The sequence below is a fragment of the Lacerta agilis genome, chromosome 6 (assembly GCF_009819535.1).
Source record: "Lacerta agilis isolate rLacAgi1 chromosome 6, rLacAgi1.pri, whole genome shotgun sequence".
In the NCBI taxonomy this organism is placed as follows: domain Eukaryota; kingdom Metazoa; phylum Chordata; class Lepidosauria; order Squamata; family Lacertidae; genus Lacerta; species Lacerta agilis.
Window position 1 is genome coordinate 65,542,991 of NC_046317.1, and position 12,251 is coordinate 65,555,241.

At 42.2% G+C, this 12,251-nt stretch overlaps 1 protein-coding gene across 3 annotated transcripts in view; it reads right to left on the reverse strand.

Moving 5' to 3' along the window:
* Positions 1-12,251, reverse strand: part of NDRG3 (NDRG family member 3) — a 51,025-nt gene that overhangs the window by 3,201 nt on the left and 35,573 nt on the right. For 2 of the 3 annotated variants that reach the window (XM_033153225.1, XM_033153224.1), the window contains 13 exons: positions 11,503-11,608; positions 11,150-11,270; positions 9,286-9,348; positions 8,912-8,972; positions 7,854-7,940; positions 6,715-6,771; positions 5,966-6,069; positions 5,295-5,360; positions 4,080-4,131; positions 2,197-2,244; positions 1,374-1,409; positions 1,232-1,283; positions 539-577 (listed from right to left, as the gene is read on the reverse strand). In XM_033153225.1, coding sequence (XP_033009116.1) covers positions 539-577; positions 1,232-1,283; positions 1,374-1,409; positions 2,197-2,244; positions 4,080-4,131; positions 5,295-5,360; positions 5,966-6,069; positions 6,715-6,771; positions 7,854-7,940; positions 8,912-8,972; positions 9,286-9,348; positions 11,150-11,270; positions 11,503-11,608 — 892 coding nt within the window. The remainder of the gene's footprint in view (positions 1-538; positions 578-1,231; positions 1,284-1,373; positions 1,410-2,196; positions 2,245-4,079; positions 4,132-5,294; positions 5,361-5,965; positions 6,070-6,714; positions 6,772-7,853; positions 7,941-8,911; positions 8,973-9,285; positions 9,349-11,149; positions 11,271-11,502; positions 11,609-12,251) is intronic. The other variant, XM_033153226.1, reaches the window with a different exon arrangement.

Here is a 12,251-nt window from a genome sequence, read left to right on the forward strand (position 1 = left end):
TTCAAACAGTGACAACCTGGACAGAAAAGTTGTTGAGTTTTGCCCAACGCTGTTGGACAGACATTGCTAGAGACAGCGGTATTCTGGAAATTCCACACATAATGGCAAACCTATGTATGAGGAAATTCCAGGGTTGAGAATTCAGTTTTATTTTTAGCGTACGATTCCATTCTCAGATATGAAAATGAAATGCACGCATATGATCGAGGATGCTTAAGGCCTGATGTGCATAACTGCCGAAGACACATTGCAATGCAGTCATCTCTCTGAGTGTGCATAAGAGATTGCTCGCATAGTAGTTTAAAAAAAATAGCAAAAGCCAGGAATCATAGAATTTACTCCTGGATCATCACTGAGCTGCAGAACCATGCAACAGCCAACCAAATGCAAATGAAACCACTAAGAAAATTGTAGCGCAAGAAGCGTACAGTGGGATGGCCTAAGAATGCAAAATATCACCAGGCCATGCTAGAAGCAGAGTTAACGCATCAGGGGAAAAAAAGTAACTCAGTCAAACCAGCCACACACTTGTAGGTACCTGACTCAGTGCTCAGGTGACTGAGCTGCACGTAAGGGACTGGAAGCAAAGACAAGAGAGGGAATGGGAAATACAGGTTAGTGTAGAAATGACACGCCTAGGAGAATGTACGCTGCTTGAGCACCAAGCCTGAACACTCAAGTCTTTCAATATTTGCAACATGGTAGAACTTCAGGCAACGTGCTTAACACCACACTAGATGACCTGCAAATATAGTCTCTACTTTCTTGGGCCTTTAAATTTCAAGTGATTTCCCCCACCCCAACCCTAAAATGAATTTCTGTCAATGTTTCTTCTTTTTGCTACAGGCACACAGATCAGGAAGACAGGTGGTACAGGAGCTTCCCCCAATGAAGTTACTGTAGCAAAAGGCTTGATCCTGTTTTGAATACATGTACAGGGCTGCCAATCTAACCACAGGATAGACCTTGGCAATTAACATTTTCCTTTCTGGAACTCTCCCAATTTAACCCACTCACTGAGGAATTTGGGAATCTGGATAAATATGCCTACAGTTCAGACAAGGCTGCCTTCCAAGTCCAGCAATATGCATGGACCATATTGGCCAATAGTGAAAAACACCAAGTGTCAATGGGGGGGGGATTAGTCCTATCAACAGCCTAGTGGGGTCTGCATGACAGGGAATTCCCAATCCTGCCCTCTGTAAAATAAGACAGTGTTGTTATAACTTACTGTAGCCCATTCCCTGCACGAAATACTTGAAGGCTTCAGTCAGTTTCCCAGGCTGAAAAAATAAACATAAACATATATATAGCCATAAATATACCCCTAAAAGCATACAAGAAGCAGGAGACCCACTAAAATGAGAGCTCACCTGAACGACTTGAGGGAGCCCTCCACAGTCTGCCATCTGCAAGAAGAAGTGGGGAAAGAAGAGAGTCAAAACCAAGATAAATTGACATTCAGCTAACAATGCTGAGCAAACAAATGAAGCCTAAATTAGCCCAGCAAGTGGTGGATTATAGCATCAAGCTGAGACACAGTGTCTATTTCCAGCAAACATAGCTTTAAATTGAAGTTTTCTCAGGGAAAGAAAATGAATGGCATGCTGAGATGGGGAGCCTTCAGTCACATTAGCCACTGGGGAAGAAGGTGAAAGGGCAGTATATTTAATAGGGTTGATGTTAGCCCTCATTTCTGGATTTGGACTAAGAGGAAGCACAGCTGTTAAGAAACCCATTCCCTGCTGCCATTTCAGCGCAGCCTCCAGGGTACACTTAAATGCAGGTATACAACTCTGATTTCTTCCTCTGTCATAACACTAGAACTCGGGGACCTCAAATGAAGACTCAAGGCAGACAAAAGAAAACACTTCTTCATACAGGGCATTGTTAAACTAAGGCATTCGCTCTTGCATGAGATAGTGAAAGATATCAACTTGGATGGCTTTAAAAGAGTATTGCACCAGTTAATGGAGAATAAGGCTATCAGGATGTCACAACTGCTATTGCCCTCTGGATCTGCTTACATGCTTCCCATAGGCATCTGGTCAGCCATTGTGAGAACAGAGTTATGAACTAGATGGGGCCTTTGGTCCAATCCAGCAGGCTGTTATGTACTGGAGGATGGCAAACCAGGAACCACAATGAACTCTAGAATGACAGCCCCCAAGATAGCTACTCATAGTTGATGGTTACCTTCAAGAGTGTTGTATTCATTGGATCCAGCCGTGAATTGCATTCAACCTACAAAGCACAAAACAGCATTTATTTCCCCCTCTCCATTATTTATCTAATTCATAGTTATTACCAAGGATCCAGTGAAGGTGGGGACTGGATACAGGAATATCATACTTCAGCAGCAGCACATCAAAATAAGGGATTTGGTAGATAGGATACAATGTCCCTGTTCTTTCTCGGTAGTCGTGCCCACCCTGTGGAACGCCCTCCCATCAGATGTCAACGAAATAAACAACCATCTGACTTTTAGAAGACATCTGAAGGCAGCCCTGTTCAGGGAAATTTTTAATGTTTGATGTCGTGTTGTGTTTTTATTTGTTGGAAGCCGCCCAGAGTGGCTAAGGGAACCCAGTCATGAGGAAGAAGAAGAAGAAGAAGTTAGGATTGAGAGTTTCTGGGTATCTGATGTGACTGATATACCAGCATCCATATGAAAGATGCATGAACATGTAGACCAGAGGTACCCAATGTGGGGTACTCCAGATGTTGTTGGGACTCAATTCCCATAATCCTCAGACACCACGGACAAAGATGATGGGAACTGTAGTCCCAAAACACAGAGTGCACAATGTTGGTTATATCCAATAAAGTCTAGTTATGACATCAAAAGCCAATACACTGAATAAAAAGTTGGACTTGGAAGTCCTGTGTTCAAATTTATGCTCAGCCATTAAGCCTTCACAGCCTTATCTAACCTTAATGTTAACAGCAGAATAAAATGACATAAATGAAACACTGAGGCAAGTCTCCAGGAAGCACAAAGCAGGGACAGCACATACATTCTAAATTTCTCAATCTCCACAGTTGACACAGAAAGCAGAGATGCAGGTTCACTGTTAACTATAGCAGCCAGAGAAACTATGGTGCTGAAAACTCATTTGATTTGAGAACAGAGAATTTGAGAGGGAAGTGGCAACACCAATTCACACAAGCACATCTCTTAGGGCTGGTGTTGATGTTATTTTATCCACTTGAATCTTTGTGAGAGCAGAAGGGAATGAACTGAGAGACAGAGACACAAAAAGAGTCGCTCAATATACATTGCCTTCATAACATCAGAATGGGCTGCATGGATCAAGACACAAGCATCCAATCACCAGCACCCCAATCTATGCCTAACTGGTAGGATATGTGTGTTGAAACTTGCCCAGATATTAACTACAGTTCAGTGCTGAGATCCCCACCCTCCCCTTGAACATTAAGACACCAAGAGGAAAAATTATACCTGTGTCACAGCTCATCAGTAATTAAAAGTATTTCATAACTCAGCTTATGATAGCTGTCAGACTTACTGTTGCTAAATTTTGTAGTACTTTGAATGGCAATCTTTTTGAAACCTGATTTTTACAGATTTGGGACTTGGCTCTGATGGACAAGCTAACAGATAAAGTACAGCAATGATGTACAAAAATCATAACAAAAATCAGACTAAGTTTATTTTAAAAAATGGTTCTGCTTTCTTTCTTATGCCCTCTCAAAAGAACATGAATACAGACCACTGGCAATTCAAGGAGACCTGTGGAAGGACACCTTCATTTGCCCAGCAGAATACTTTTCAATAATTCCTTGACTATTCTGCTATCACAAAACTCTATTCTGGGAGGTGGGGAAATGGGAACTTTGTTACGATTATATATTGTGATATATAAAATCAATAAATGAATAGTTTAAAAATCAATGGCCTGTATTTTATCCTCACACAAATTCAAGACTCATGGATAGAAGCAAACCTCTCACTTGATAAATACTACTTGAATGGATTGTGTGAAATTTGCAGAGTTCTATCTTCCAAGAAAGGAAGGCAGTGGAGAGTAAGGCGTATAATAACCAGGCATACTTACCACAGCTTCAACTGCTGGTGAGCTGTCCCCAACCACTAATAAGACAGGACACCTGTACAAAAACCACAGGATAAAGTTGTAGTCTGCACAATTTAAACAAGCATCAACTCCTGCTGTCATAAATTCTGCTCAGTTTTGTTTTTTTCTAAGAGTTGCTAGAATTTCTATAAAGCAATCCTAAACCATCATTTGTATTACACAGTTCCTGTTCATTTGAATACCCTACATTTCTGGTCTGCAATACATCTCCATTGCTCTGCAACAAAACATCCCACTATACTAGCTGTTGGAGTCTTGGGAGAACCCCCAGAGAAGATTTGGGGAGATGCAGGAGGTGTGTAGGGGAGGGAAAGCTTTGTTGTGCAAGCAAAAGACATTCCGTGCACACAGTGACTTCACCGGATACAACGTCATGTTTGTGAATACTTCATTATGCTGTATTTCTATACTAGATCACTATTTCTTAATGCCAGAGTGCATTCATCATTCATTCATTCAAACATGCATGTACTAACAGATAGAGCCACCGGGAAAGTGAACTCACCATATTTTGTTCACATGTACAACGTTTTGCCCCACAATGGAGCTTGGGGAAACGATTATCTGTGCTTTAGGGCAGATACCCACTGTGCAATGCAATGATTGGCTGAAGGCCTGTGACATGAAACATCCATCACCCCAGCAACAGTTTTTCAAACATCTGAAGGGCTATGACATAAATGGATCACATTTGTTTTTTGTTGTTCCAGAGGGTAGGAGCAGAACTAATTGGTTTGAATTACAAAAATGGGGATTTCAATTGAACTTTAGGAAGAATCACTACAGTGAAACAGAATGCCTAGAAGGCATTCCTTTGTTACAGGTTTTTAAGCGGAGTCTGCAGAGCCATGTATCTATCACTGGATTCCCTACATCAGCAGGGGGTTGGGGTTTAACTGACTTGGAGGTCTTTTCCAATTTCAGGACACAGAGAGAAATGGATTAAATAAAAATAAAGGCAGTTAGATAGCCTGAAGTAGATATTTGGGGTGCAAGTTCTACCAAAAAGCATTGCAAAAGGAGATAAATCATGTACTACACTAATATTTTTAAAGGAGGTGGAACTCTAGGTACACGGGCAGTGGGGAAACAGAGGAAACAGAATATGGCTAAACTTAGAAAAGGAATTCCACATAATTTCAAGCACAGGTTCAAAGATGACCAAGATAAACTTACTTGAGTGTTTTTCCAGCCTCTTCAGTCACACCCAAGACTGGCCTCTCAATGTCCAGATCTCTACGGCTAGGAAGACAATAGGAGTGACCAAGTCAAACAAGGCTGGGATGGAGGCAATGTGGGCATTGCCTAACTCAGGCATCCCCAAACTCGGCCCTCCAGATGTTTTGGGACTACAACTCCCATGAGACCTAGCTAACAGGACCAGTGGTCAGGTATGATGGGAACTGTAGTCCCAAAACATCTGGAGGGCCAAGTTTGGGGGTGCCTGGCCTAACTACTCTATGAGGTGCACAAGTTTTCCCTTGTTACCAACAAGAGGCACATGTGCTTTAGCCGCCATCCACCCCTCAGCTTGCCGCATGACTACTTTATTCATAAGCTAGAAAGCATAAAAAGAATGAAGCGACCAGACTTAAGATTTTGCTTAGATAAAAAAGCCCTGACAACTAGAACAACATTATAGGGTCACATGTTGATGGCACTGGATCTTAAACTGAAGGAGGGAACCTGGTAAGCTTCTTGAACGAGGGAGGCTCTTTGATTTTTTAAAAAACAAAGGTTCTTCCAATACATGCTGTCAACTGCTGCAGAAGCACTATGTATGCATAATTATACTTTTCAAGGTTCTGGGGGGGGGGGTGAACCAGGATTCTATACCAGTCTTGTACCTGTTATAGGAGGTGACAAAGAGCTGTAAGTTCTCCTGATTGATGTCCTGTGCAATATGAAGTCTGTAGGTCTGGATCAGCTCCAAGTTAGCTTGCAGTTCTTCCTGGTGAAGAATGACAAATAATCTAATCAGTTGTCTTGCTAAACATGCTATTAAAAGAAGAAGCAGCAAACATGCTAGGAGTTTGTCATACGGAACTACAAAAAGCCCTTTCAATACAAGCTTTCAAACATGCCTTTTAAGACTCGTTTGCCTTTTACAATGTTTTTAACGCAACTGATTCCTGAAACTTGGCACTTCTTTATAATTCTGATTATGTGGGGTTTTTTTTAAACACTCTGATGTATTTCAAATTAAACTCCTTTAGTTGTACACCACATTGAGAGGCCTACGCCCTAAGAGACAGAATATAAATATTACAAATAAAACACTTGTATGAAGAGCTTGCTGTAAAGGAAGGAGAGATAGTGGGAAGTCACATATACATGTACTTGCAGCAAGCATGAATATACACATAAAGAATCAACACACGGGAAATATTCCAGTGCTGGAATGTTTAGCAATGCCTGCTCATCCCAGAATGCTCAAGAAAGGGTAGCAGAATGTCAACACACACATTTTTTAAACTCACCCAACAACCCAAAACTGAGACAGTAATAATGTTATTGTAAGCAGCTACTGAGGTTAGGATCAAAGTTCTTTATATTAATTGGCATTTTCGATATTGGATCAAGCAATATGACTTACATGACCAAAATGGTGAGCCAGAACAATGTCCACAATGTTTGTTGTCCACCCAGAAAACTAAAGAAGAAAAAGAAAGGTCAAATTATTTCAAGTGGTGTCACTACACAGTAGTCATGCAACACAGAACAAGCTGCAGTCACAACTCCAACACCCATTTACTTTTGAGGAAACCACATTAAATCGAGAGGGATTTTACTTCTGCGCAGACATGAGGCGGCTAATGAAAGATGTAATCCAAGATCTGGAGGGGACCACACTGGCTACCCTGATAAGCATAAATCTGCAAGCGATTATGCAGCAGTGCATATGAAGGCAAAACTAAGTATTTTTTTCTTGTTTAAAAGCTCCATCCCACTGGCTCTTTTTTAATTTATTTTTTAAACTGCCTGTTGCATTCCACATGCATTGCCATAGAAAAAGTACCGTATTTTTCTGTTTTTCCCCTAAAAAATAATGTCAAAAATTAGGGGGCGTCTTATACTCTGGGCCATGAGTAGGCAAACTAAGACCTGGGGGCCGGATCTGGCCCAATCGCTTTCTAAATCTGGCCCACGCACGGTCCGGGAATCAGCATGTTTTTACATGAGCAGAATGTGTCCTTTTATTTAAAATGGGTTATTTGTGGGGCCTGCCTGGTGTTTTTACATGAGTAGAATGTTTGCTTTTATTTAAAATACATCTCTGGGTTATTTGTGGGGCATAGGAATTCGTTCATATTTTTTTTCAAGATATAGCCCAGCCCCCCCCCCCCCAAGGTCTGAGGGACAGTAGACTGGCCCCCTGCTGAAAAAGTTTGCTTACCCCTGCTCTGGACCATCTCCCCCCTTTTCTTGAATCTGGGTCCCCAAAAATAGGGGGGCGTCTTATACATGGGGGCGTCTTATAGACGGAAAAAGATGGTGTATATAGAAAAGTGTATTCTTTGGCTCTGTGTCAGCTATATGGCTTGGTATCTCTAGTGATACAATGTAAGTAATTAGAATAAAGAACAGAAGAGTTTGACTTTTGCTTTAAAAAAAGCAAACAAATGAAAGGCAAAGCAGTAATCAATAATATCAAAGCATTCACTAAAACATAATTCCAGTAACTGAATAATGCAAATCAGCATTGGCATCCAAATTATGGAAGAGTAATCCTACCTTGGATGCTGCCCAGTCCATCCACCCTTTTCCACATGGGTCAATGTTAACAAGTACCAGACCTTCCACCAAGTCAGGGTGATGCAACTAAAAGACAAAACAAAACACACACTTGTAAATTGCAGGTGGGAAAAGATTTAATCCTCCCTTTCCTCCAAAGATTGGCATGAGAATCTGGGACACGGCTTATATGACTCAGCTGTCTAACATGATAAGAGTAAGGAAAGAGTTTTTTTAAACTGAAAAACAGACCATTTTTGTTATATAATGTAATAATAATGTTCAAGATATGGTACCACCTTACTCTTCATTAGCAGTAATTGAATTATTTATTTCAATCTCGATTAGTAAAGCGTACTTGATTATATATAATTTTGTTCCTAAAAGCAAGATAATATAAAATAGCTTAATTGTTTTTCTTAAGTTCTGGTTGGATTTTTAAAAAAAATGGAAATGGAAAATGAGGATTTAATACATTTTCATTCAAAATGAACTCATTTTTTTAAGGAATATGTCTAGTGTGTATGTTCCCAAATATTGTGCTTTAAAATGCAAAGGAGTATGAATGACTAGCCTAGATCACAGCAACTATAAGGCAACCACATATGACTCATGTATGTCATATTGAGCTCCTTAAAAGGTGGTATACAAATGCAATGCAATAAAATGCAATGAAATAGCCACAATATTAAGGGTACATGCCAAAGAGCTCAGTTTAGCCTGGGAAATAATACATGAGAAGACTAGTAGACTTCACTTAACAGTAAATTTACTAGTTTGTTGAGTGATCATCCTCCTGGAATTGAATAGCAGCCTACAGTGCTCTATCCATCACTTTGAATTAACTGTCTCACCTTTCATCAACTTTTTATGGAAGTCCTTCCTCCAGAGGGGTTGGGACATCCATGATTCAGGCCACTTGCTCTTACCAGTATTTCTCTTTACTGCACTCATCTCTGCTATGTGTTTTTTTTTTATAAAACAGGCGGCCCTATTCATGGAGCACAGAGAGACAGAATTTTTTCACAGAGGGAAACCAACAGTCAGAGGCTACTTACTGCAAACTTGCTAAGGATATAAGCGCCAGCTCCAATGCCAATACCAATTACGCTTTTCAGACTGAAAGAGAGTTCAAAGTGAGAACATGCTTCAAAGCCCATAACATACCCAGCCATCGTCCTTTAGATCAGCAATGAGATGGGTGATCTGCTGGAAGGGAGCTACTGTGGTTCATGGTGAAGAACAATGGGGTGGTTACAAAAATACTGCATGTATAATTTAAAAGAAACTGAGCAACTGCTTCATTTCTATGCAACCTAAGCACATGTCTTTCCTCTATTCCTGGGGAAGATTCTGGGAAATGGGGACGTGCTATGTGGACATCCTGCAGTTAAGCGAATTATTAAAGGTCTGGGTGTCTTTGTATACTTGCCTCAGGTGCGTAAGAACAGCAGGGAGCATTTCAGCTAATTCATCAATAGAGGGATACTGGTATCTGAAACCATAAAAAGGAGGTGTTAGTTAAGAAGAGAGGCTGCCAATAGCTGACATACCGTATTTTTCGGTCCATAAGACGCACAGAACCACAAGACGCACCTATTTTTTAAAGAGGGAAAACCAGAAAAAAAAATTCTGGTCTTCCTCCTCTAAAAGGCTGGACCAGTCCGGCGAAGGGGGTGGGGGAGGAAGGGGCAGCCCAGTAGAGATGCTGTCGGGCTCTCCCTTTCTCCTCCCCTCCCCACTTTCGCCAGTGTTGGCAGGGGCGGGGGAGGTAGCAGGGAGCGGAGCAGATGCTGCTGGATCCTCCCTGCAGCCTCCGTTCGCAAAAACAAGCCTGTTTTTGCGAACAGAGGTGCGGGGAGGATCCAGCAACATCTCCACTCCCGCTACAGCGGAGAAGCTGCCGCCCCCCGCCAAAGCCTGCTATACCGGGAAGCGGGGGGTGGAGGAGGAGCAAGCAGCACCTCCTCCACTACAGCGGAGAAGCTGCTGCTCGCCCGTCCAGCCCCCCGCCAAAGCCTGCTTTAGCAGGAGGAGTGGGAGGTGGAGGAGCAAGCAGCACCTCATCTGCTGCCCGCCTCTCGCAAAAGCCTGTTTTGGCGAGCGGCGGGCAGTGGAGGAGATGCTCTTCGCTCCATAAGACGCACCAACATTTCCCCTTACTTTTTTAGGAGGGAAAAAGTGTGTCTTATGGGGCGAAAAATACGGTACATTAACTCAAAACCTAAAGATGTTATTTCAAGGCCCGTTGTCAAACACACAATTCTGCAAGGAGGTTCCAATAATAATAATAGATCCTGGGGCTGAAGCCTGACATATGGGAATAGAGATGTGTACTGACCAAAACCACACAATTTAAAAGCCGAAGTAGCTCACAAGATACTTTTGACTTTCAGGCAACACTCCCAATAGCATACATTTCCCCCAACTCCCGAGGGAGACTCTACAACTACCTCCACACCAAAGACGCAAAAACAGGCATGGCAAGTCTGGTCCTCTCTGTTTGCCTTTGTATTTCAAGCTTTCTCAACAATAGTGGTGGACTTCTGTACAGCAAAAGGAGAGCAAGGAACTAGGTAGAGCCCTTGCCCAAAATCCTTCCAATCCACACATCATCACATCTACATAACTTCCACCTCATTAAGGAGTGCTACAACAGGGGACACGGGTGGCACTTTGGTCTAAACCACAGAGCCTAGGGCTTGTCGATCAGAAGGTCGGCGGTTTGAATCCCCGCAACGGGGTGAGCTCCCGTTGCTTGGTCCCACCTAGCAGTTCGAAAGCACGTCAAAGTGCAAATAAATAAATAGGGAAGGTAAACGACATTTCCGTGCGCTGCTCTGGTTCGCCAGAAGCAGCTTAGTCATGCTGGCCACATGACCCGGGAGCTGTATGCCGGCTCCCTCGGCCAGTAAAGCAAGATGAGCGCCACAACCCCAGAGTCGTCTGTGACTGGACCTAACAGTCAGGGGTACCTTTACCTTTACAACATTATATAGCAGAAGTACTAAAGAAAACTACAAAACAGAGACCACATAAAAAATGAGAGTAACAATTAAACTACAATGCAGCAGTTAATGAAATTTGGATTGAAGAATTCTCTTTAGAGCCAGGCTTTCTTTGTTTTCCCCAGGGGAGGGAATTGCACAAATAGGGTGTCGCCACTGAAAAAGCCTCGTCTCAATCTTTCTGATGTGTCTTATCAACATGCCATACAACAGGACCTAGTGACTGGTCTTAAAACCTGGCGCAGGCAGCCCAAGGGAAAGAGATCAGAGAGATGCTACTGCACTTACCCAGAGGGGAAAGGGGGAGCCCCTTCTTGCTGTCCTGGTGCGTCAACATGGCACACAGCAAAGTGCTGGGTGATTTCCTGCATGTCTTCAAAGTTGAAAAAAGCATTGAAGCAGGACTTATCTGTAAGAAAAATGCTGGGAATGACCAAGTGTGAAAGCACTGCTCCATTTTGACTTTAGGCTCATGTTTTGAACTATGGCCACAACAAACAAGAAAGAAAGAAAGAAAGGTTGGAACTGAATGTGTGCCATGGTTCTCTCTTGTCCTTAAAGTCATCAGTAAGAATATAGTTGCTGAATTTGCAAACCAAAAATTGCATAGGTCTGCTTACCTAGAAATAAAGGGGACTTACGGTTTAGGCCAATATCATGGTATGTGAGGATGGCGGGCCTGTTTCCTTTTGGGGTGCCCCGCATAGTGACATGAACAACTCCACAAGATGTCTCGATGTCATGCTCCTACAGGAAAAAAAAACAAATAGCCCACCTGGCTTTTAGAGAAAACAAGCCCTAAGGAGCCATCTTGGCTAGGAAGCAGTGAGCCCCCAGCAACAGGCTTATTAATCACTGAGGAAACATGTTTCCTGTTTAGACATGGAGCACTCAAGGTGACTTACAAATAATAATAAAAAAGAGTTTTAAAATGGTTACACTAAAGCAAGTTGGAACACTGCTTTTCCTGTGTCAACTAAAAAAGAGATGATAATGAAACATACATATTACCACTGGCAAGTTGTGGAGGGGGAGGGTATATGTTTTATTCTGTCCATGTTTCGTTTTATCAATAAAAACCTTTAAAAAAAAACACAGGCACAATTCAATAAATGCTTTTAAAAAACCAAACATTTACAGTGGCTGGTAGAACTTGCATGGCAAAGGTGCCAGCTGGATCTCTCAAGGAAGATAATTCCACATAGCCAGTGTCACAATAGAAAAAGCTCAGCAATGGATGCACTGAACTGACAGACACTGGCAGGTATTCTAATCTATCCCAAGCCCTAATCGGAACTCACGGGACTCTTGTAAAACAGATAGCGATTACAGTGGTACCTCTGGTTACGAACTTAATTCATTCTGGAGGTCCATTCTTAACCTGAAACCA